The 26,818-nt window shown below is 42.7% G+C and overlaps 1 protein-coding gene and 1 pseudogene across 1 annotated transcript in view; one reads left to right on the forward strand and one right to left on the reverse strand.

The window, feature by feature from the left end:
* The window catches only part of frk (fyn related Src family tyrosine kinase), a 131,665-nt gene extending 119,792 nt beyond the window's left edge, over window positions 1–11,873 (forward strand). Inside the window, exons 6-8 of the mRNA XM_033021139.1 lie at window positions 9,397–9,578; window positions 9,816–9,981; window positions 11,154–11,873. Coding sequence (XP_032877030.1) covers window positions 9,397–9,578; window positions 9,816–9,981; window positions 11,154–11,368 — 563 coding nt within the window. The 3' untranslated portion in view covers window positions 11,369–11,873. The remainder of the gene's footprint in view (window positions 1–9,396; window positions 9,579–9,815; window positions 9,982–11,153) is intronic.
* A 10,011-nt stretch (window positions 11,874–21,884) lies between these two features.
* On the reverse strand, window positions 21,885–24,610 carry LOC116973741 (annotated as a pseudogene).
* Window positions 24,611–26,818: the final 2,208 nt, after the last annotated feature.

A 26,818-nucleotide genomic window follows, 5' to 3' on the forward strand; every position in this document is an offset into this window, starting at 1 on the left:
AACTTCAAGCCAAAGCACCCGAACAACCATTTGCAGGCAGTGCCTTTTTACTTCAAACAAACCATTTCTTCATTTTCAAACCACATTAAGGGTACTCAGTTGTGTAGACGTTTGTTCAGTGTTATTTAGAGCTCAGAGAGACGTGACCCTAACCTTCATCCATCTTGCAGAGACTGAGTGAGGCACACCACTTCCTGGTTTTATAGTCGCTCCGCCTCCCTCCAGCAGGGGCAGCAGAGAGAATGGTGAATTTTTTTAAAACATTAATATCTCTCTGATTTGTCATCGATGGGAAAAATCCTCTGCACCCGTAAGGCGGAGGGGGGCTCTGAGCGAGGTGGCCAAAAATGATGGCCCTAGGTGGCGGCGTTCTGTCAGAAATCGCAGCACAGTGGGCCAAAAGCGGTCAAGATCAGAGATTTAGTAATATAGATTTGTTTCTAGATTGTGAATCTGTGGAATTCTCTGCCTCAGAAAACAGTGGAGGTCAATTCTCTGGATGCTTTCAAGAGAGAGTTAGATAGAGCTCTTAAAGATTTGATTTGTCATGTACGAAGGTACCATCAAAAGCTTTGATTTGCATGCTATGGGGAGAAGGCAGGAACGGGGGTATTGATTGAGGATCATCAGCCATGATCACAGTGAATGGCAGTGCTGGCTCAAAGGGCTGAATGGCCTACTCCTGCACCTATTGTCTATTGTCTATAGATGTCTCATGGTTAGTGTTATATAACCATGACCTCCATTTGTTTTTAAGTTATTTTCATCTGTTGAGAAGACCTCATTGTACTTTTCTTCTCATGTTGTTTTCTCCATTGTGAATCAGCAATCCCTATTATCTCTGACTATTAAGCACTGGTGTCAATTTTGCCTCCTATTAAGATTTTGGTAATTTTAATTTTGATATCAGAAGATGTTAATTAAGGCTGGTTCAATGTCACATGACGTTGCGTGTGGACATTAATTTTGCAATGTTTACCTCATTTCAAAGGTCTTTCGTTGGATCATATTTAATTAATCAAGGAGGTCTTTTCTAAATAAATGATGAAAACAGGGATTGAAGGCTGGGATTAGCGCTGCAATAATAGAAGGCAATGGAGTGTATTCTAACCAAGGGCAAGAGAATGAGCAGAGGTATAGGTTGATGAGGCAGGCTGATTAATGAACAGGATATATTGCAGGGCAGGATACAGATGTCAAACGCTTGGCAGGTTGGAGCCAGTTGGAGGAGCAGACTGCTTAAAGTGAATGCATGCTGTTTAAAATGATCGTCTGATCAAAGCAAAAACACTTAGAAGAGTTTCAATATTTGAGCTAATGTGGAGCAAGACAGATTTGAGATGCTGTTAGGAAGAAAGCATATGATGGAAAGGATGCGTGGTGTAAAGTATGAAGCAAATAATGAAGAATGTTCTGCCTAAGAGAATGGCCACAGCAAATGATGGAATTACTAGGAGGAAATAACTACATTTCCATACAACATAGAAAGAAGCCCCTTTGACTCATCCTGTCTATTCTGGCTCACAGAGTAATGTTTTCCTGTATTTTCCCTGTATTCTAAACTCACCACATTCCCAGATTCTATTAATCTTTGGGGAGGAGGGCTCTAGGACGTGTTGCAGAGCAGAGGAATCCAGGAGTACAGGTACATAGTTTGTTGAAAGTGGCATCACAGGTAGATAGGGTGGTCAAAAAGGCTTTTGGCATATTGACCTTCATCAGTCACAGCATTGAGTATAGAAGCTGGGAGGTTATAATGCAGTTGTATAAGACATTGGTGAGGCCGTATTTAGAGTATTGTGTTCAGTTTTGGGCACCGTGTTACAGGAAAGATTTACGAGGATGTTGCCAGGCACCGAGGGTCAGAACTATAGGGAGAGGTTGAGTAGGTTAGTAATCTATTCCTTGGATCGCAGAAGGATGAGGGGGTGATCTGATAGAGGTGTACAAAATCATGAGATGAATAGATTGGGTAGATGCACAGTCTTGCTGGGAATAAGGGAATCGAGGACCAGAGCACATAGGTTTAAGGTTAGGGGAGAAAGATTTCAGAGGAATCCAAGGGGTAACTTTTTCATGTAAAGGGAGGTAGGTGTATGGAATGAGCTGCCAGGCAGGTAGGACTAGTGTTGGTGGGACATGTTGGCTGGTGTAGGCAAGGTGGGCTGAAGGGCCTGTTTGCACGCTGTAAGACTCTAACTCTGACACTCAAATCTACATCAATTAACACTGGCCAATTAAATATCTACCGACTGCACATCTATGGGCTGTGGTGGGGAAACCAAAGCACCCAGTGGAAACCTATACAGTCATGAGGAGAAGATACAAACTGCACCTGAAATCAGGATTGAACTCAGGTTGCGGGAGCTGGAAGGCAATCGCTCTCCCAGTTGAGCCATTTGTCCATCCACTCTGCCCAGTACTGAACTTAACATCCAAGACTCTAGTCTAATTTTAGGTTTAAGTTTATTATTGTCATGTACGGAGGTACCATCAAAAGCTTTGATTTGCATGCTATCCAAACAGATCAGATAATACTATACATAAATATAATCACGTCAAACTCAAGTACAATAAACAGGGCAAATGAGGTGCAGAGGACAGATTATAATTCTCTACATTGTAGTGCATCATTTTCAGGGACAAAGTCCAAAGTCCACAATGGGGTAGAGTTGAATCCACCAGTAACCTAGCTTATTGAAGGACCATTCATAAGTAAGTAAGTAAGTAAGTTTATTGGCCAAGTATTCACATACAAGGAATTTGCTTTGGTGCTCCGCCCACAAGTAACAACATGACATACAGTGACAGTTACGAATGACTCAGAAAACACTAAAGATTAATAAAAATAAGACATGAATGATAAAACACCATTGATCACGCATGTGAACCAACAAAATACCAGATCAAAGGGAGGCTACAAATTTTTGGCTGTTGAGTAGAGCAACTACTCATGGATAAAAACTGTTTTTATGTCTGGCTGTGACAACTTTGACAATACGGAGTCGCCTTCCAGAGGGAAGTGATTCAAAGAGTTTGTGGCCAGGGTGAGAGGGGTCAGAGATGATCTTGCCCGCTCGCTTCCTGGCCCTTGCAGTGTACAGTTCATCAATGGAGGGAGGGTTGCAGCCAATAATCTTCTCTGCTGATTGGACGATTCGCTGCAGCCTCCAGGTGTCGTGGTTGGTGGCTGAGCTAAACCAGACTATGATGAAGAAGGTGAGAACAGACTCTACGATGGCCGTGTAGAATTGGACCATCATTGCCTGTGGCAGATTGTGCTTCCTCAGCTGCCGCAGGAAGTACATCCTGTGTTGTGCCTTTTTGACTGTGGAGTGGATGGTTCGATGGATTCGTAAGCCTGATAATAGACGGAAAGAATCTGTTCCTGATTCTGGTGGTGTACGCTTTCAAGTTTTGGTACCTTCTGCCTGACGAGAGTATAGAGAAGAAGGAATAACTGGGGCAAGACAAGTCTGATACAGAGGCTGCTTTTCTGATGCAGCATGAAGTGTAGATTGAGACAATGGTGGGAAGTCTGGGCCGTTTGGTGGACCGGGTTACATTTACAACTCTCTACAATTCCGTACGGTCTTGGGCAGAGCTGTTCCCAAACCAAGCTGTGATGCAACCTGACAATATGCTTTCCATGGTGCATCTGTAGAAGTTTGTAAATAGAGAATAATACAAGAAGTCCAAGAATGTGAAGGCAAGGTACATGTTAAAGCTACAATTGCAATATTCATGTGATCTCTGAAAGACAGTATACAGATGATGGTGAGGAGAAACTGAGTGTAACTGTCTCCTGGCAGACCCATTATTTCTGCTTGATCATGTCCCACCAAACTAATTTTCACATACCTCGACTCCATCCTATCCCCTCTGGTCCAATCCCTCCCTACCTATGTCCAAGACACCTCACACGCTCTTCGTCTCCTTCATGACTTCCGTTTTCCAGGACCTCACTCCCTCATCTTTACTATGGACGTCCAGTCACACTACATCTCCATCCCCCACCAGATTCAGATTCAGATTCAGATTCAATTTTAATTGTCATTGTCAGTGTACAGTACAGAGACAACGAAATGCATTTAGCATCTCCCTGGAAGAGCGACATAGCAAATGATTTAAATAAATAATAATAAGTGATAATAAGTGTCCGGGGGGTGGGGGGGTGATTGGCAGTCACCGAGGTACGTTGTTGAGTAGAGTGACAGCCGCCGGGAAGAAGCTGTTCCTGGACCTGCTGGTTCGGCAACGGAGAGACCTGTAGCGCCTCCCGGATGGTAGGAGGGTAAACAGTCCATGGTTGGGGTGAGAGCAGTCCTTGGCGATGCTGAGCGCCCTCCGCAGACAATGCTTGCTTTGGACAGACTCAATGGAGGGGAGCGAGGAACCGGTGATGCGTTGGGCAATTTTCACCACCCTTTGCAATGCCTTCCGGTCGGAGACAGAGCAGTTGCCATACCATACTGTGATGCAGTTGGTAAGGATGCTCTCGATGGTGCAGCGGTAGAAGTTCACCAGGATCTGAGGAGACAGATGGACCTTCTTCAGTCTCCTCAGGAAGAAGAGACGCTGGTGAGCCTTCTTGATCAGAGTTGAGGTATTGTGGGTCCAAGAGAGGTCATCGGAGATGTTGACTCCCAGGAACCTGAAGCTAGAAACACGTTCCACCTCCGTCCCGTTAATGTGGATGGGGGTGTGCGTGCCGCCCCTGGACTTCCTGAAGTCTACAATGAGCTCCTTGGTCTTCTTGGAGTTAAGGGCCAGGTTGTTGTCAGCGCACCATGCTGCTAAGTGCTGGACCTCCTCCCTGTAGGCCGACTCATCGTTGTTGCTGATGAGGCCAATCACCGTTGTATCATCTGCATACTTGATGATGGTGTTAGTACCATGTACAGGTGTGCAGTCATAGGTGAAGAGGGAGTAGAGGAGGGGGCTCAGCACACAGCCCTGTGGAACGCCGGTGTTCAGGGTGAGGGTTGAAGAGGTGTGCTTGTCTAACCTAACAGACTGTTGGTTAGAAAGTCCAGTATCCAGTTGCAGAGGGAGGGGTCGATGCCCAGGTTACCGAGTTTGGTGATCAGTTTTGATGGTATAATGGTGTTGAATGCTGAGCTGTAATCGATGAACAGCATTCTTACGTAAGTGTCTCTGTTGTCGAGGTGGGAGAGGGCGGAGTGAAGTGCCGTTGAGATGGCATCCTCCGTACTCCTGTTCTAGCGGTAGGCAAACTGATAGGGATCCAGTGTGGGGGGTAGGCAGCTTTTGAGGTGTGCCAGGACCAGCCTCTCGAAGCACTTGGTGATGATGGGGGTAAGTGCAACTGGGCGGAAGTCGTTGAGGCTTGCCGCAGTGGAGTGTTTTGGCACTGGCACGATGGAGGTGGTTTTAAGGCACGTGGGGACAACTGCTTGGGCAAGTGACAGGTTGAAGATGTCAGTCCAGACGTCTGTCAGCTGCGCAGCACAGGCCCTGAGCACGCGCCCGGGGATGCCGTCAGGGCCAGCAGCTTTACGTGCATTAGTCCTACTCAGTGCCACAAATACGTCGTAGGGGGTGAGTGTGAGGGGTTGGTGATCGGCAGGTAGCACAGCCTTGATGGCTGTCTCTAGATTGTCCCTGTCGAAGCGGCCATAGAAGTGGTTAAGCTCCTCAAGGAAGGAGGCGTCGCTGGATGTGGGGGTGGTGTTGGAGGGTCTGTAGTCCGTGATGGCCTGGATGCCTTGCCACATGCGTCGGGGGTCGGAGTATCCAGGAGTGTATTAAAGTTTATTCCTCGACCGCAGAACAGCCAATTTCCGTCTACATATACTCCTCCGCCTAGCAGAGCTGGTCTTTACCCTCAACAATGTCTCCTTTTGTAAATATGCTCCTAGCCTATTACCCCCCCCCCCCCCCCCCACCCCCCTTAGTCTAGTTCAGTAAAACACTGAATCAAGCATTGGAACAACTAATCTTTATTTTTGAACAAACAACAAATTCCCCGATATGATACCTAAACCACCGTGGGTTCGATCCTTGTCTCTGCCTGACCAAGCCCTTCAGCCTCGTGCAAGCAGACACTACCAAAATGTCACGAAGTCCCAAGCGCCCTTCCAGAAGATCGACATCGATCTAAATGGGGGCTACCTTTTATAAGTCAACGAACCTTCAGGGACCGAACAACATAGGGGTGGTTCACCTTACAAACCAATCATAAATATCAATTACATCAAAGTATTATTGACAGTTCCCCAACCCAATTACAAAGAGTTCCAAAAAATGTTTCTTACAGAAGCTTCTGGAAGGAAGTCAGTTTAACTGAATAATGCAACATTTACCCTGGAATACAAACAATTCAGCCCGGGCTTCACACTCTGGCCAATCAACAAACAGCAGGGTAACTGTTTTTGCAACATTATTTACATTATTTACAATCCCTCTGCAGTAATCCAATCAAACCCATGCATTTACAATACCTTAGAGTTTCTCTACAAAATTATCATACATACTGTCAATTGCTAAGACATTTGGACCTTCCTTATCTGAGGTATTGATCTGGGACCTAGATATCCCGGCACCAGCTAGCATCCTGTAGCTTCTTTCACAGAAAGGGGCAAACAGGCCTTGTAAATGCATGAATTCTCTGCTTTATTTTGGCTCTATTTTGGCCAGGATTTACGCTTTGACTCCTCCCATTTCCTCCAAATCCAAGGCCTAGCTATGGGCACCCTAGCTATGCCTGCCTCTTTGTAGGATACATCGAACAATCCCTGTTCCAGGCGTACACTGGCCCTATCCCTGAACTCTACCTCCGCTACATTGACGACTGCATTGGTGCTACCTCCTGCACCCATGCAGAACTCACTGATTTCATCCACTTCACCACTAATTTCCATCCAGCACTCAAATTCACTTGGACCATTTCAGACATCTCACTATCGTTTCTAGATCTCACCGTCTCCATCGCAGGTAACAGAACTGACCGACATCTAGGGGTGCAAACCCACTGACTCCCATAGCTATCTTGACTACACTTTTTCCCACCCTGCTTCCAGTAAAGACTCTATCCCCAACTCCCTATTCCTCCGTTACGCCGCACCTGCGCCCAGGATGAGGTGTTTCATTTGGGCATAGGAGATGTCCACATTCTTTATGGAACTTTATGGAACATCCCCTTTTCCATTATTGATGAGGCACACACTGGGGTCTCCTCTATATCCCGCAGCTCCGCTCTTACTCCCCCTCCCCCAATTTGTAACAAGGACAGAGTCCCCCTTGTCCACACCTTCCACACCATCAGCCATCGCATACAACATATAATCCTCCGACATTTTCACCACCTCCAACGTGCTCTCACTATTGGCCACATCTTCCCATCTTCACCTCTTTCTGCTTTCCACAGAGACCATTCCCTCTATAACTCCCTGGTCAATTTGTCCCTTCCCACCCAAACCACCTTCTCACTGGGTACTTTCCCCTGCAACCGCAGGAGAAGTTACACTTGTCCCTTTCGGGCCTGTCCCACTTAGGCGACTTTTTAGGCAACTGTAGAGGACTATGCAGTCACATCACCGGCAGTCCGCTGAAAAATCGCCTAAATGGATCAGGCCCATTTTCCTCCCTCCTCGACTCCATCCAAGGACCCAATCAGTCTTTCCAGGTGTGGCAGAGGTTCACCTGCACCTCCTCCAACCTCATCTACTGCAACCGCTGTTCCAGGTGTCAACTTCTCTACATCGACGAGACCAAGTGCAGGCTTGGCGATCATTTCGCTGAACACACCTCCGCTCAGTCCGTCGTAACTAACCTGATCTCCCGGTGGCCCAGCACTTCAACTACCCCTCCCATTCTCAATCTGACCTTTTTGTCCTGGGCCTCCTCCATTGTCAGAGTGAGGCCCGGCGTAAATTGGAGGAACAGCACCTCATATTTCGCTTGGATCGTTTATACCCCAGCGGTATGAACATTGACTTCTCTAATTTCAGATAGCCCTTGCTTTCTCCCTCCTTCCCCTCCCCTTTCCCAGTTCTCCTTTGTCCTACTGTCTCCGCCCACTTTCTATCAGTTTCCCGCCCCCTCTGACAGCAGTCTGAAGAAGGGTCTCGACCCGAAATGTCACCCATTCCTACTCTCCATAGATGCTGCCTCACCCGCTGAGTTACTCCAGCATTTTGTGTCTACTTTCGATTTTATCCAGCATCTGCAGTTCTTTCTCACCCATACTTTGTTTGGCCATTTGTTTGCTTCAATTTGATTATGCCAAATAATAAATGGAATCTTGATTAAGAATCTTTAGATGTCAAGAATACTACACTACCTAAACAAGGTTTGCAAATGCCAATTTTGACAAAATACCTTTAATTTCAGGTGACATTTACATGGAAAAAATTCCTTTGCAGTTTGTAAATTAAGAAATAGGTCTGATTTCATCTGGTTGATCTTTTCATCACAAAAGGTCATAGCTCCAGGTAACGCAGCCTGGGATGCGTCGTTGGGGACCCCGGAGGAGAAGAGGCTTCCACCGCCGGCCCGCGGCCTATTTCTACCGCGGGCGCGGTGGGGACTTACCATCAGGAGCAGGGTCCCTCGCCGGGGACCCCTGGAGGGGAGCTTCAACCGCCGGCTCTGTGGTCTGCGGTGCTTCTGGCTGCGGCGCGCCGGGAACTTTAAATCTTCGACCGCCGGCCTGCGGCCTACACCAACCTGAAGCTGCGGTGTCCGGTGGGGAAGAGCTGATTCTGGACTTACCTGGACTTTTACCTGTCTGCACATCTGGACGCCCGCAGCGGCGGCTGCGGAGGGTTGAGGTCCCGACCACGGGGGAAATGGAGGAGGACTGGCCAATTTTTCTGCATTCCAACACAGTGATGAATGCTGTGGTGGATATTTGTGTTAAATTTTTATTGTGTTTTTGGGTGTTCTTTTTCCATTGTACCACTGCTGGCAAGTTCATTTCACTTGCACTTTATGTTTTTGAAATTGAAATTACTGCATACATGAGTTCATAAGTTCTCGCAGTAGAATAAGGCCATTTGGCCCATCAAGTCTACTATGCCTTTTAATCATGGCTGATCTATCTTTTCCTCTCAACCACATTCTCCTGCCTTTTCCCCACAACCTCTGGCACCCTGACTAATAAAGAATCTGTCAATTTCCACCTTAAAAATATCCATTGACTATTTTTAATGAAGTTAAACCATAGGAAGTATTCTGAATTCAAACAAGGCTGTACAATGAGCTCAATTTCATGATAAACAGATCTTGTATTCAAACTTTAATTTTGTCAGAAGACACTTGGCAAAGAGAGGTTTAAGACCCAGTGATTTATTTATTACCAGATAAGACAGTTTAAGGACAAATGGAAATAATTTTTGAAATGTAATATTTGCCATATATTAATTTCAACAGAAAAGCAGGGAATGAGTTTGACCATAAGTGACCTACTGGAAATGTCGGCGCAAGTAGCTTCAGGAATGGCATATCTGGAAGTTCAAAATTATATTCATCGTGATTTAGCTGCCAGGAATGTTCTGGTTGGGGAGAACAACATCTGTAAGGTAGCTGATTTTGGACTTGCCCGAGTTTTTATGGTAAGAATAACAATTATATTCCATTCATTTTATTGTTCATTTAAACAACAGACATGGGCTGATATGCATGTTGGACGACTGAATGTGGTTGTGAGGAGCAATGCTGATTCTGAACAATGAGTGTGGACATTGAGCCCTGATCAGCAAAATATAACGCCAATATCTTGTCAATATAATTTATTATGTTATTTGAACTGTTAGATACATGGTTACTGATACCATTTTTGATATCATTAGGCAGAAGATGAAAATATTTATGAAGCAAGGGAAGGAGCAAGATTTCCTGTGAAGTGGACTGCACCAGAAGCCATCCATTCAAATAAGTTCAGCATCAAATCAGATGTTTGGTCCTTTGGAATACTGCTGTATGAAATGATCACTTACGGAAAGATGCCGTATCCAGGTTAGTTTATCACTTAATATCCATAAGGGCCTGTCCCACTTAGGCGACTTTTTAGGACTGTGCAGGAGACTCTGCGCTCGCCACATGATCACCACATGGTCGCCAGATGTTCGCTGGTGGTCTCTGGTGAGTCTCCTTCGTAGTCGCGAGGAGTTCCCACATTCTGGGAACTAGTCGCGGCCACAGTATGATCGCCGCAAATTTTTCAACATGTTGAAAATTTTTCTGCGATCAAAAATTGGTCGCCATGGAAAAATCAATAATCCTGTAGTTGTAGGTGCAGTTGTAGTGGGGTCGCCATATAGTTATGGGTAGTCGAGGTAGTCGTAGGTTGTTTTAGTTAATTGCCTTTGCTGACCGGGCATTTTCATTGGCTCATTGGGGAAAAAATACGCAAGCACGAGTTTTCAGAACCAAGGATAACTGACCGGCAATATTAAATGCCCGCCAAACTTCACAGCTGTGTATCACTGGCTTATTAAAAGTTGTCTGGCTTCTTAAAAGTGTCTCCACTCCTCCCCCCCCCCCCCGCTCCCATCTCCCCCCTTCCCCCCTCCCCCCTCCCCCCTCTTTTAAAGGACTTAACGTACACTGTTCATCGTGGTGTGTGTCTGTATCACTTTGGCTTTGTACCGTGTGAATTTCAGACAGCGCTCCCCCGATTTGCCCTGGCCCCCGCCTTCGCGATATGTGTGTCTGTGTGTTTCACTCTGACAGTCGCCGTTCCAGTTCCCGGTTTTTCAGGCGAGTGCCGTGAACTTGACAGTCGCCGGCAGTCCGCTGAAAAATCGCCTAAGTGGGACAGGTCCTTCAAATTCAGGATCACTAAGATGCTGACATCTTTCCTTCCTTCTTGAGCTTTTCTGGAGCGGTTTGAGCAAATGGAAATCCAAATTAGGAACAATTTCCGCATGTGTATCATATTTTTGCTAGCAAACAAACTCGTTGCAAATCCGAATATTGCTGCGGGCAGACTAAATACATGCGGCAGATACTGTCTGAAGATGAGAATAGTAACCCCACTCATGGAATTATTAATAGCTTTTGAAGAGTTTTTTAATAAAAAGTTAAAAATGAAAAATATGTAACTTTTGTGAAATTTTTGGCACATTTATTAACTGTTTCTGTGTTTTTAAAATTTTGTAAAATGTTGAACGTTTTCTTTATTTCAGGGATGACAAATTATCAAGTAATCCAGGAGTTGGCAAAAGGATACAGAATGCCTTGCCCTGCAGAATGCCCCCCGCCACTGTATGAAATCATGATAGATTGTTGGAAAGACAAAGATTGTGAACGGCCAACATTTGAGACCCTCCAATGGAAGCTGGAGGACTTCTTTGAGACTGATCTTTCAGCCTACACAGACGCTCAAGCTTTTGTTAGTTAATATCAGCAAACATTGATGATTTAGTGCCTGCAATGAATAGAACTGATTTAATATTCAAATCTTGGATTTTGTTAAATAATCTAATGGCTTTGATTTTAGGCTGGTACGTACGCATGTCAAACAGCTATGAGTTCATGCACTTGCCCAACGGCTATAAAGGATTCCATGTCATTGAAGTTAATTTGCACATTATTTTTGAAGGAAGTGTACTGAATCTTGTTGTTTTTAATAAGTAGCTAGAGTGACATCATCGAAGTGGACTATATTAATGAAGAGGCCAATCAGCACTCCATGTTTTGTGAAAAAAAAGGTTTCTGTTTTGAATATGCTGAGATAAAGGATATGCACAAATGGTTGGAGGGAATAACGCAACGTTATTTTCTGGTTCAAAGAGTCCGTCTTTTCTTTAGCATAACAATAATCACTTGGACTAGCTTCTGGAAATGTCCCCTAGCTGTTGGAGATGAAGGGGGGGGGGGGGGGGAATGTTTGTGAAAAGTTAGGGAAGGAATAATAAAACTGATCGGCTGTCATCTATGCTATTTCACCAAGAGATGCAGCGAGGAAGGAGTCCCTTCAGCTCATCAAGTTCACGCCGACCATCGATCATCCGTTCCCACTAGTCTATGTTCTAGGCGCAATTTTACAAAGGCCAATTAACCCATAAATCTGCAAGTTGTGTGAATGTGGGAGCAAACAGGTGCACCTGGAAGAAACCCACACGATCACAGGGAGAACGTGCAAACTCCACGCAGACAGCACACGGAGTCAAGATCAAACCTGGTTCTCTGGCGTTGTGAGGTAGCAGCTCTACCAGTTGCATCACTGTGCTGCCCTGGAGCTGGAGATATTCCTGAAAAATCCTGCCCAGACACCAACATCCAAACTGGAAAAGTATAGATATATTTATTGACCACATTAAAAAAGAAAATCCGGCAGGATTTATAAAGGTTACATAGAAAGCTATTACATATTTGACCATTCCGTCAAACATGTAAGAAAGAAGAAATTTGCATTTGCTTTAGTGTTGTTATACAATACATATTATACAACTAACCAGTCCTGCCCAAATGTGTTCATATAGCAGGTGCCAGATCTTATTAGTTTCTGTCTCAATCACCCCACGCTCCACAACTACACCACTTCTGGGGAAACTTAAAGGCTCATACATAATTTCAGTTAATATCATAACAAGATAAATAGATGTCATATAAAGAGAAAATATTTATACACATTTATCTTCCATTGTTAACCCATCAATGTATCTGTAGAACATGTTGACAAAGATACATGTCTCCTTCAATAATTAGTGGGGTTTTTTTTTGCTAAGTGCAAATGTAGTCTAAAACATTTGGTAATAATCATTTAACTAAAGCATTAAGACTCATTCAGCAGGTACTTTACAATGCATATTCAAATGCTACTGCAATCTGTGTAGTATTTAACGTGCCTCCAAAATATGTACATAATTTTACATTGTGAGTTTATTTGAAATTGAATGTATTTTTTACGGTGTGATTTGCTGCTAGTTGAGATGTATATACATCTAGATGATGAAAACTAAAATGGAAGTAATCATATTCCATATTAGTTTTAAACAAGAAAATTATTTAAACCTTCAACTATTCCAGTCTTTCTTTAGTTTTTTTAATTAAAATCTCTGTTAAACTTAATTCACTATTTTTGATAAAGGGCTTGTTTAAGAAGATGCCAACTAAACAGAACTAAACTGGATAACATTTAGGATTTTGACTTTGCACAGGCACAAATGAGTATTCAGTTGTTTTTTTAATTGTGTAATTTCGACCAATTTGTTAATTGGAATGGTCCCTTCCAGCAGACCAACGTATGACTTAGCAACTTGCAAAACTGTCTTACAGTGTAATGTGAGGTAAAAAACTCCAAGAAGATTTTAATTATGAAATATTGTGTCAGATTTTGCTGAAAGAGTAACAGAATTTAAATGGTGCATGATCCGAATAGTGTACAAATTGGTCAGCAACTAATAGCAATGGAAGGGTACCTTGTAAATAGTGAACAACCAAATGTTGGTCAGTCTGAAGAAGGGTCTCGACCCGAAACGTCACCTATTCCTTCACTCCATAGATGCTGCCTCACCCGCTGAGTTTCTCCAGCACTTTTGTCAACCAAAGGTTGCAGGTAATTTGCATTAACCTCTGAAATGTGTTTAACCTCCCGATATTTGCACATTAAGTATCCTTTAAATTACTGAAAAATAAACCTAAAAATAAAAGGGGTTCACATTCTATAAAACATTGCAATGATTATTGATGACTTCTAATCAATCTTTTGCAGAATATTAATAAACATGGAATTTCACCTCTTTATGCATTGGATTCCTTTATAGTCATAGAGCCATACAGCATGGAAAGCATGCCCTTTGGCCAAACTTTCCCACATCGGTTAACATGCGCCATCTCCTAGTCCTACCTGCCTGCATTTCGCCAATATTCCTCTAAACCTATTCTATCCATGCATCTCTGTCCCATTGTATTTTACATGTTGCGACTGCACCTGCCTTAACTACTTCCTCCGGCAACTTGAAATATACCTACCACCCTTTGTGTAAAAAAAGTTTCCCCTCAGGTTCATATTAAATCTCCCCCCCCCCACCTCCTTAAATCTATGGGTAAAAGTGTGCATTTTCCCTATCTATTCATCTCATATTCCCCTCATAATCTCATACTGTACACCTCTATAAAGTCATAAGTGGTAGGAGCAGAATTAGGCCAATAGGCCCATCAGATCCACTCCACCATTTAATTATGGCTGATCTATCTCTCCCTCCTAACCCCATTCTCCTGCCTTCTCCCCATAATCCTTAACACCTGTACTAATCAAGAATCTATTTATCTGCCTTAAAAATATCCATTGATGGCCTCCACAGTCTTCTGTAGCACCACACATCACACTCCATCCTCCTGATAAGATCACCCATCATCCTCCTGCACTCCAAGGAATAAAGTTCCTTTCTTTAGCAAAATTTAGTATTCAATATTTCAATTATTTTGTTTTCTTTTAACTCTCTTTTATCTCTCTCTGAATCGTGTTTTGCCCTTTCTTTTTCTCTGATATTGGATACTCCCACTTCACTCCTTTTTAATTCATCCTTCATTTATTTGACATTCCTTTATTCTCATGAGATAAGGCAGTGCTCCATTTGTTACACTGCATATCAAGGAACCAGATGCACTGTAGCTCGCAATGCCCTAGTATCAGGGCAGACGACAACTCTCAGAAAATTGATAATCAAACCCGCCGACAGGGGAGGTGCCATGGTAGCCTGGCGTGCTGACCTCTACCGGGCTGAGGCTAGGCAACAACTTTCAGACACCCCTTCCTACTTATCCTTGGACCATGATCCCACAGACGAGCACAAGATCTTAATATCACACACCATTTCTGATTTTATTACTTTCGGCTCATTGCCCTATAAAGCCTCCAACCTTATTGTTCCCCAGCCCCGCACGGCCCGATTTTATCTTCTCCCCAAAATCCACAAACAGAACTGTCCTGGCAGACCCATTGTTTCTGCTTGTTCATTTCCCACCAAATTAATTTCCACATACATCAACTCCATCCTATCCTCCCTGGTCAAATCCCTCCCTACCTATGTCCAAGACACCTCACACTCTCTCCGTCTCTTCAACGACTTCCGTTTTCCAGGCCCCCACTCCCTCATCTTTACTATGGATGTCCAGTCACTCTACACCTCCATCCCCCCGCCAGGAAGGTCTTAAAGCCCTCAGTTTCTTCCTCGACCACAGAACCAGCCAATTTCCGTCCACCATTATGCTGTTCCGCCTATCAGAGCTGGTCCTTACCCTCAACAACTTCTTCTTCGACTGCTCCTCCTTCCTCCAAATCCAAAGCGTGGCTATGGGCACTCGCATGGGCCCCAGCTATGCCTGCCTCTTTGTAGGGTACGTCGAACAATCACTGTTCCAGGGATAAACTGGCCCTATCCCCGAACTCTACATTGCCGACTGCATCGGTGTTACCTCCTGCACCCATGCAGAACTCACTGACTTCATCAACTTCACCAATTTCTATACTGCACTCAAATTAACTTGGACCATTTCCGATATCTCCCTACCATTTCTGGATCTCACCGTCTCCAGACAGACTATTGACCAAAATCTACTATAAACCTACTGACTCCCATAGCTTTCCAGCCAACACTTCTTCCCACCCTGCTTCCTGTAATGACTCTATCCCCTACTCCCAATTCCTCCGTCTACGCTGCATCTGCGCCCAGGAAGAGGTTTTCCATACTAGATAATCGGAGATGTCCTCATTCTTTAGGAAACGGGGGTTCCCCTCTTCCATTATAGATGAGGCTCTCACGAGGGTCTCCTCGATATCCCGCAGCTCCGCTCTTGCTCCCCCTTCCCCCATTCGCATCAAGGAGAGTGTCCCGCTTGTCCTCACCTTCCACCCCATCAACCGTCGCATACAGCAAACAATCCTCCAACTCTTTCACCACCTCCAATGGGATCCCACTACTGGCCACATCTTCCCATCTTAACACCTTTCTGCTTTCCGCAGAGACCGTTCCCTCCGCAACTCCCTGCTCAACGTCCCTCCCCGCCCAAATCACCCCCTCCCAGTTACTTTCCTCTGCAACCACAGGAGATGCAACACCAGTCCTTTTACCTCCCCCCTTGACTCCATCCAAGGACCCTGACAGTCTTTTCAGGTGAGGCAGAGGTTTACTTACACCTGATCCAACCTCATCTACTGTATCCGCTTCTGTTCAACTTCTGTACATCGGCATGACCCAAGCGCAGGCTCGATGATCGTTTCGCTGAACACCTCCACTCAGTCTGCCTTAACCTACCTGATCTCCCGGTTGCTCAGCACTATCTCCCCCTCCCATTCCCAATCTGACCTTTCTGTCCTGGGCCTCCTCCATTGTCAGAGTGAGGCCCAGTGCAAATTGGAGGAACAGCACCTCACATTTCGTATGGGTAGCTTACACCCCAGCGGTATGAACATTGACTTCTCTAACTTCAAATAGCCCTTGCTCTCCCTCTCTATCCCCTCCCCATTCCCATTTCTCCCACCAGTCTTACTGTCTCCGACTACATTCTATCTCTGTCCCGCCCACTCCCCTGACGAATGGTCTCGACCCGAAACGTCACCCATTCCTTCTCTCCAGAGATGCTGCCTGTCCTGCTGAGTTATTCCAGCATTTGATGTCTACCATTGTATCAGAGATGGTTTCCAGTATTTTTTGTGGGTACATCTCTGCGTTATGAATAACTGAGATTCAAACAAGCTCCCATAATATTATTCATGTCCCATGAATGGCAAAACTAGTTTCCCCTCTATCTCCAGTTTTAGCAATTGTTCTTTATTATCAGTCCAGTCTTGCCATTCATTACAAAAACTCTGCAGATATGATTTTGAGTATTTTCTGACATAGCCAGAATCGACATGGACATTTGTTAAAATGAAACCTCTTCATTAACCAACTACCGTCTGTAATGCCTCTGTCCTACTTAGGAAGCCTGAATGGAAACTTCTGGAGGCTTTGCGCCCCACCCAAGGTTTCCGTGCGGTTCCCGGAGGTTTTTTTCAGTCTCCCTACCTGCTTCCACTACCTGCAACCTCCGGGAACCGCACGGAAACCTTGGGTGGGGCGCAAAGTCTCCAGAAGTTTCCGTTCAGGTTTCCTAAGTGGGACAGGGGCATAAATCTATTTTTTTCCCCCCCTAAAACAAATTGCTCTATTCCAACAAAATCTGGCTCACTGTGTATATGTGCCTTTATTGAATATCAATTGCTGGATTACCAGATGTAAAACAAAGAATGCCAATTTAAATTGACATCTTTTGTGATAAAGAAAATATATAATTGTCATGGTTATCAGTTTTGCCTTTTGATTAAGTCGTATCTTTAACAATTTCTAGTGACTACTGGGCTCAATTATAAGCCAAACTCAACCACTGAAGCTCCATGTCCATGGAATTTGAACTTACATTTGATTGACTGCATTCCCAAATGTCATCCCAGGATCAGTAAGGCAGCATGGACATCACAATGTGCTACTGCTGTGGATTTATACATAGACATAACAGGATTGTGTGAAGCAATATCTGATTCTTTTTATGGTATAAACTGAAAAATAGCTTTCCTTAAGGCATGGTAACAGTAATGAGCTCTATGTACTCACTTGCCAAAATGAGGATTTGCGAGATGATTGATAGCCTTGACCTTCAGACTTATCCTTCAGTTATTCTACTTCTAATTAGTTTAGCAAGACAGTACTCTCATGTGTCCAATATTGCTTGAATAATGCATTAGTCTATTTTTTTCACATACTGACAGAATTTTGGAAAAAAGGAAATTGCTAAATTAGCTATTGGAGCCTTTGAACACTGAATTGTGTTTCTTTACAGATACGGTTTAATATTCAGACACTAATTTTGTGCACTGATTGTACAATAGAGCACTATGGCAACATTTAATCATGTTGATTTCTAAGTAAGGAACTGTTCCAGGCCTCACGATTACCTTACAGGACTCGGTATGTGAAAACTTATTATGCTCATTCATCTGAAATTCCTTTCTCAGCTATTTCAGAAGGGTTGTGTAATTTAAATGGGTTGATATAATCCAGCAAATGGAAAATAGAATTTTATACAACATATGACACATTTTAATAAAGGGGCATATGGAAAGTTTTGTGTAACACATTGAGACTTTAATGTTAATCAGCACCTCATTGTAAGATTATTTAATAAGTTCACTGTTTATTTTACATTAACTAACTACCTGAAAAAAATATTAGTTTGGCATTCAGTTTACTGTGTGGAATATTATGCTGATTTTACATAATCTTGCTTTAGATTTTATAACAAACATTTGTAATGTTCAAGATTTTAGTTTAGAATTGAAGTCCCAACCATCTTTGTACTAGTATTTCTTGATTTTTAAAAAACTTTTAAATAATTTTCAAAAAAATCTGATATCACTATGCTATTATGGAACATATGCTTCGAATGAAATCTTGTAGTATTTCTATTTCCTGTCAATAATAAAAATGTGTTTAAAAAAAAAAGTGTTTTCTCCCCTTAATTGACCCTTAACTATTAAGATATTGGATCTTGTGCTTCCAAAACTCCTCATAATAAAAATTACGTTCTAAGTTAGTAAAAAAAAGTAGTTATTCATTGGATACATTAATCATAATCAAGTGAGAAGTGTTGACTCGGAAAGATCTTGGAATCTAGGGTTATGAGGAATGGGCACAGAAGAGAAGATGTAGCCTGGAGCCGATTAGCTATAATCACGTTGAATAATGTGGTAAGCTTGAGGGGCTGACTGGCCTATTCCTGCTTCCATCTTCTTGTATTCTTATGTTAGTCACTTCTGCCAATGGTTATGTGGTAGTGTAAAGTCTTTATGATTGCATTAAAAGAGAGAATACATGGCGATAAGAAATCACAGATGCTGGTTTACCAAAAAAGACACAAAGTGCTGGAGTAACTCAGTAGGTCAGGCAGCGTAAATGGAGAACATGGATAGGTGCCATTTTGGCTCGGGACTCTTATTTGGGCCAATTGTGGTAAACTGGAAAAGAGGTGAGGGATGGGACAAAGCGTGGCAAGTGATGGGTGGATAGGTATACATATATATAAATATATATATATATGATATATATATATATACACACATTCATTTACATGGCAGGATCTATCAAAGTATTTATTTGTTTGAGACTTTGACTTGTTGCATAAATTAAGTGGATGTGACCATGCTCCATAGCTTTTGCAATTCCATTTGCAGCACCAATAGTGCAAACCAAAAGTACAGAAATATACATTACAGTCTGCACCCTCTATATTATTTTCAAAGTAAGTGAGATACAAATCTAGAAACTAGTTCCTACTGGTCTCCTCACCGGTTTTAGCTGTAATAAATCTTTGAAGATGGAGAGCAGAATAAAGGCTTCAATTCACTAGAAGACTGTGAATCCTGCCAGAAGATCATATCAAAAAAACTTTTCAGATCAGCCAGGAATGTGATAGATTGCTGCCTGCAACATGTACCTGTCAGTGTTGCAAATAATAAGACTGTGACAGTGGGACCAAATTTTGCTCACTTTGCCTTTGAAATGTTGCAAATGGATGCTCCTCGTGAATAGAACTCTGACTAAATCTAAGCATTGCTGCCTCAGGTGTTGAATTGAGTTTTCATGTTGTTCTTACAATTTAGATTTTGTTCTATTTGTAGGAATTATTTGACCCCCATCTGAATGGGGATCAGATGGAGTGGATTGCCAATCTGCTTATCTAATTTCAAAAATAGAAACATAGAAATATAGAAAATAGGTGCAGGAATAGGCCATTCGGCCCTTCGAGCCTCCTGCACCGCCATTCAATATGATCATGGCTGATTATCCAACTCAGTATCCTGTACCTGCCTTCTCTCCATACCCCCTGATCCCTTTAGCCGCAAGGGCCAAATCTAACTCCCTCTTAAATATAGCCAATGAACTGGCCTCAACTACCTTCTGTGGCAGAGAATTCCACAGATTCACCGCTCACTGTGTAAAAAATGTTTTTCTCATCTCGGCCCTAAAAGACTAAAAGACTAAAAGGCCCTTATCCTTAAACTGTGACCCCTTGTTCTGGACTTCCCCAACATCGGGAATAATCTACTGCTACAAATTTACTGCTTTATGACCCAAAACAATATTTTTAATGTTTTCCAGTCGGGATTTCGGCCACATCACAGCACCGAGACTGCACTCACTAAGGTCCTAAACGACATACATCTAAACAGTGATGCATCAAAAGCTTCAGTTTTGGTACTGCTAGATCTCAGTGCTGCTTTTGATACGGTGGACCACAACATACTGCTTGATCGACTGGAGAAGTGGGTGGGACTCTCTGGTTCTGTGCTGGACTGGTTCAAAACTTACTTGAAAGATCGGGATTATTTTGTTTCCCTCGGTAATTTTGAATCAGAACGTACAAAACTCACATGCGGGGTTCCTCAGGGCTCCATTCTTGGACCCATTTTGTTCAACATCTATATGCTCCCCCTAGCTCAGATCATAGAGCATTTTAACATATCCTACCACACTTATGCCGATGACACACAACTATATATCGCAGTGTCACCACATGACCATAGTCCCCTACACTCACTGAGCCAGTGTGTCAAACATATCAATGAGTGGATGAACCAGAACTTCCTCCAGCTCAATACAAATAAGACAGAAATTATTGTCTATGTTCCCAAAAAATCAAGGCTAGAGGTGAGTGCTCAACTCGACTCAATTGCACTGAAAACCACAGACAAAGCCAGAAATCTTGGTGTAGTTATGGACTCGGATTTGAATTTTAACAGCCATATAAAGACCATTACCAGATCTGCCTATTACCATCTAAAAAATATAGCAAGAATCAAGGGATTTCTGTCCAAAGACGACACTGAAAAACTTGTTCATGCATATATTTTTAGTAGGTTAGATTATTGTAATGGCATCTTTACAGGTCTCAATAAAAAATCAATTAAACAACTGCAGCTTATCCAAAATGCCGCTGCCAGAGTCTTGACCAACACCAAGAAAATGGACCACATTACACCTGTCCTTAAATCTTTGCACTGGCTCCCTGTGTGTAAGAGGATAGATTTTAAAATTCTGTTACTGACCTACAAGGCACTGAATGGTCTTGGTCCAAAATACATCTCTGACCTACTTGTTGTATATGAGGCGCCTAGACTCCTCAGGTCTTCAGGGACAGGTTTACTCAGTGTTCCCAGGGTCAGAACTAAAAAGGCTGAAGCAGCATTTGGTTTTTATGCTCCACACCTGTGGAACAAGCTCCCTGAACACCTGAGGTGTGCACAAACTGTAAGCGCATTTAAATCAGGCCTAAAATCACTGTTGTTTAGTATAGCTTTTCCATAACCCGACATGCAGGTAATCTTAACCGTCTAATTTTAACCCTTTTATGTGCTTTTTAAAATCGTTTTATTGTTTCATTGACGTTGTTTTATTATTCATACATTTGTCGTATTGCTTATTTTGCAATTTTTAATTATTGACTATTTTATTTTTTCTTTCCTGTAAAGCACCTTGAATTGCAGTTTGCACGAATGGTGCTATACAAATAAATTTGCCTTGCCTTGCCTAATCTTCCTGCATCTAGCCTGTCCAACCCCTTAAGAATTTTGTAAGTTTCTATAAGATCCCCATCAATCTTCTAAATTCTAGCGAGTACAAGCCGAGTCTATCCAGTCTTTCTTCATATGAAAGTCCTGCCTTCCCAGGAATCAGTCTGGTGAACCTTCTCTGTACTCCCTCCATGGCAAGAATGTCTTTCCTCAGATTAGGAGACCAAAACTGTATGCAATACTCCAGGTGTGGTCTCACCAAGACCCTGTACAACTGCAGTAGAACCTCCCTGCACTTATACTCAAATCCTGCTGTCATCCCATTTTGAGCCTCTGAACAGCTGCAATCACACTTCAAAATTCAGAATCCACATGTGAGTTTGCACATGTCATCTGCTGAATGGGAAAGGGCTCGTGCTAAAGCAGAAAATGCTGGAGGCACATAAGAGGTCGGATAGAATCTGTAGAAAGAGAAACACAGTTAAAGTTTCAGGTCCAAGACAGATGTTTCAGGTAAGATGTTCAATGTTCTGACAAAGGGTCCTGGACCTGGAACGTTATCTCAGTTTGAAAGTAAAACCTACAACTTAATCTCCACCTGTCTCTGATGAAACAGGTGTGTAGGAAGGAACTGCAGATGCTGGTTTACACGGAAGATAGATACAAAATGCTGGAGTAACTCAGTGGGATGGGTGACACAAATGCTGGAGTCTCAACCCAAAACGTCACCCATTCCTTCTCTCCAGAGATGCTGCCTGCCCTGCTGAGTTACTCTAGCATTTTGTGTTTATTTGCTGATGAAACACATTTAAACCTAAGACTTTTGCCTCCATCACAGTGAGGAGATGTTGGGTGGACTCACTGTGGTGGATGTTAATATGTGTTTATTGTTGTTTTTTATTGTATTGTATTGTATGTATGACTGCTTCAATTTCGTTCAGACTTCGGTCTGAATGACAATAAAGGCTATCTAATCTAATCTAATCTCATCTAAAAGATGCAGGCACGTAGGCATTGACTAAAGGTTGTGCATTCCTGGAGTCAATGGTCACAGCTGTCAACAATATTAATCCTGTCTGCAGCATTATCATGTTTCTTTAAAGGTTGTGTGTTAGAAGGAAAAGGCAATCTGTACTTACGTTGAAGGGATTATCTCTGTTCTGGGTAGTGATTTAATTTCTACCACCCCTCCTACCTGAAGACAGTATGACGATTCCTGCTACCGTTGGCAGCAAATTGGCAGAACATTCGGTAAACGCAGAAGTTTAAAACCCCAGTATGTTCCAACCACCCATTAACCTTTATATTTAAAAAAAATCCTCTGCAAAGGTATTTTAAAGGTTACCCCTTTCATCTTAAAACTATGCCCTCTAGTATTTAACATCAATCTTCACCTTTGGAAAAAAGTGTCAAGAGTCAAGAGTGTTTTATTGTCATATGTCCCAGATAGAACAAATAAATTCTTACTTGCTGCAGCACAATGGAATATGTAAACATAGTACACCGTAAATAATATGATAAACGAGAGAAATAAAAACCTCAGTGTGTGTATATATACACATACTCACATACTCAAAAAACAAACAAACAATAATAGAATAATAATAATAATAATAATAATAATAATAATAATAATAATAATAATAATAATAATAATAATAATAATAATAATAATAATAATAATAATAATAATAATAATAATAATAATAATCTGTTGTAGTTCGCAGCTTATATGAGGTTGTAGTGTTTAGTAGCCTGATGGCTGTAGGGAAGAAGCTGTTCCTGAACCTGGATGTTACAGATTTCAGGCTCCTGTGCCTTCTTCCCGATGGCAGTGGTGAGATGAGTGTGTGGCCAGGATGGTGCGGATATCTGATGATGCTGGCCGCCTTTTTATATCATTGATAATTCCAAAACAGTTCACTGCATCAAGGCAGCAATCAACAGCCGAACGGCCCACCAAATTTAATGAGTGAGCAGTGCTTGGAATAAATCTTGCAAATTTGTTTTTTTCGAGGATTTTTTTGCTGCATACCCTTGTACCTACCAGCCATGTTGGCAGCATTGTCATAAGACTGCCCTCGGCATTTTCTAAAGTCAAATTCAAGCTCAGTGGTGAGATAGTTAAACACAAAATCAGCCATGCTTTCTCCTGAGTGGTCCTTTAGCTCAAGGAAAGTTAAAAAATCTCTCACTTGGTAAACCGTCTTCAGGTGATACATATCTGATAATTAAAGTCAACTGATCAGTATGTGAAATGTCAGGGGTGGAATCCACTGACAAGCTGAAATATCCAGCCTTTTTCAAGTCAGCCAGAATTGCATCCTTAACATTTTTTGCCATGAGTTGAATTATTTCCTCACATACAGTTTTTGACAAATAAGAGGGATTTCCTGATCCGGAGTTTCCATACCGATTGATATAAGCCAGTAAAAATGGATCAAATTTTGCAACTAGCTCCAAAACACCAAGATAATTGCCGTTATTTGGAGATCCAAATTGTTCATTGTCTCCTCTGAATGGTAAGCCTCGTTCGGCAAGAGTGCATATTACGGCAACAATTCTCTCCATGACATGCCGCCAGTACTGCTGCTCTGCTTTTATTTGTTCCTGTAGCTTTGAAGTTAACGTTTGCCCTCGCTTTCTTATTAAGTAGGTCAACATGGCATTCCTGTGTTTCTCTGAGTTTTCATGAGTTTGGTTAAGATAGGGGTTTCGCCAATCATCAAACCCTTCAGAAGCTAAAGATGTAGCAGAAGAATAAGACGCAATGTTTGGAAAGAGTTTACAAACAAAGCAATATATCCGGCCTTTTGAGGGAGAATACACAAGCTACTCTCGGCTTTATGTTTCTCCATTGACTTTTGTTGAATAAAAAAGAGCCTTGGTGCAAGACCTAGACTGACTTTTATACACTCGCTTGGAATTTGAAAACGGTCCACAACGATGCTGAACTTGAGAGGGGCCGCTTTCTACCCAATACGATACGTCCTCATGCGATAATTCTGTCCACAAACCAACGTCTGTTGCAGTACATCTATATTTGGCATCATCAATCAGTTCTATATTTTCATTTTGTGCCGGCATCATGGTGCTTCCTCATATTCAGCTTGCTGTTCCACGTCCTGCTTCGCTGTTTCTGTTTCAGGGAAGTTTTCTTCTGGTTGAATGTTAGTAGATGGCTGGATAGCTCCACCAGACTGATTTCCTTGTGTTAGTAGCAATGTATCTGCTTCACCGCTGGCACTTGTTGCCTCTGTCTGTGGCTGACCCAAGAAAGCAGTGATTGGTCTTAACTTCTTCACCGTATCATTTTCAAGTCTCTTTCTCTTGCGCTTGCTAGCACCACTTTCAAATTTATTTACTCATGCTCAGATTGGAATCTGAAAAGAAAAAGAAAAATTAATATTCAACGGTTATTAGAATATTAGAATATTAGAATAAATAATAAAATAAATTAAAACAAATAAATAAAAATAAATAAACTTGAAGGGGCATTCTGACAAAATGCAGTGCACTTGAGTGAAAAAAGAAAAATCTGTATAATAGTTGGGAAATATTTCTTAAAGAATTGTTAATTATTGACAATTATATTGCAAAACCTGATTCACATCTGAATCAAATCTGCTTGAAAAAGGCTAACATAACTAAACAAACAGGTTCACTACTTAATAAGAGCTGGGGGGGGGGGGGTCACGTGGTTTGACGGGAATGGGGAAGACCCAGTGGAACAGACTAGCATTAGGACTCAGCGCAGTCAAACCCAGGGTAGTGGGAATCTGCAGCGTAGAAACCAAAGATACTAGAGGAGCTCTTCTAGTATCTTTGGTGGAAAATTCAGGCCCGGTGATGAGTCCAGGCTGCAGGTAAGGCGACAGCTGCAGGCTGCTGGAGGGCGGTGGAGTGGCGAGCAAAGCGTGGGAGGTCCCGGTGGGCGGATGGTCGGTGGGGCGGCGAGGTTCGACGGGTCAGGTGGGGCGGCGAGGTGCGTCCGCCCCAGGTGCCGCGGCAAATTGGGAAGGTCCCACCGTGCGGCGGCAAATTTGTTAGGCCCCCCCGTGCGGCGGCGAGGTGCATCCGCTCCAGGTGCGGCGTGGAGATGTGTAGGCCCCCTGTGCGGCGTGGAGATGTGTAGGCCCCCTGTGCAGCGACGAGGGAAAAGTGTTAAATAAACTACATACCTTTTCCGTTGTCCTGCACTTCCAATGATGCAAGGATCTGTGGAGCAAATTCCTCCCCACAACGAATATATACATCACCTGCATTTTAATCCCTCCTTCCCCCCCCCCCCCCCCCACACCACCAAAGCCTCCGGAATCGCAAGCACAGCGCCACCACTGGTAGGTTTCGTAACAACGCCACTATCCCACAGCGCCACTGATGGTAGGTTTTGTAACAACGCCACTATCTCAAAATTATAACACACCTTGGTGCAGTGAGCATAGGCCCCCCTAGATCGCGAGGCCCTAAACTTAAGCTTGTCTAGCTTATACGTAAATCCGGCCCTGGGCAGAATGTAATATGATGACACCATAATACGCATTTATTGCTAGTAACTGAGGATGAATTTCTAAACAAAGATGCTTTCACCAAATAACGAAAATGTGACATGGAAATTGCAATGCAGTGAATGCAGCAGTGAGTCAGTCCAACACTTGCAAGAAGTCAGCACTACTGGGAACCTTTGAATATGTATGTTGAGGATATGACCAACTAAAATACTTAGAAATCATCTTTTTACTTCAATCTGTCATTACTGTCCCACTAATTCATTTATTCTCATTGTAAATTTCTAAATGCGCGTATCTTATAATGAGTGGGTAAAGCATGTTGGTCAGAGCGTTCCCAAAAAAATTGGGTTCTTGATTAGTATGGGCACCAGAGGTTATGGGGAGAAGGGAGGAAAATAGGTTTGAGAGGGAAAGATATATCACCCATGATTGAATGGCAAAGTAGACTTGATGGTCCGAATGGCCTAATTCTGCTCCTATCACTTACAGTATAAACTGAAAACCAATGTGGAACTGCTGTGGTGTGTTTTCATTTAGTAACTGAGATATAGAAAACATTCTTTTAATTATTGTCTTTATCTATAGCCTGATCTTTAGGCCCATCTTTGAAGTAATCATTTATGGAATAAGGAACACAGAGGTAATTACATAGTTGGAGGCAAGTTTGTTTCTAGTGAAACAAGAGTGTATAGATGCTGGAACTTGGGAATTAAGTCTGAGGTTGTACTGGTAGCAATGTCCAAAAGTATTGATTTTACTAGAGCAATTATATTTTAATGATTGT

The sequence above is a fragment of the Amblyraja radiata genome, chromosome 5 (genome assembly GCF_010909765.2).
Source record: "Amblyraja radiata isolate CabotCenter1 chromosome 5, sAmbRad1.1.pri, whole genome shotgun sequence".
Classification (NCBI taxonomy): Eukaryota; Metazoa; Chordata; class Chondrichthyes; order Rajiformes; family Rajidae; genus Amblyraja; species Amblyraja radiata.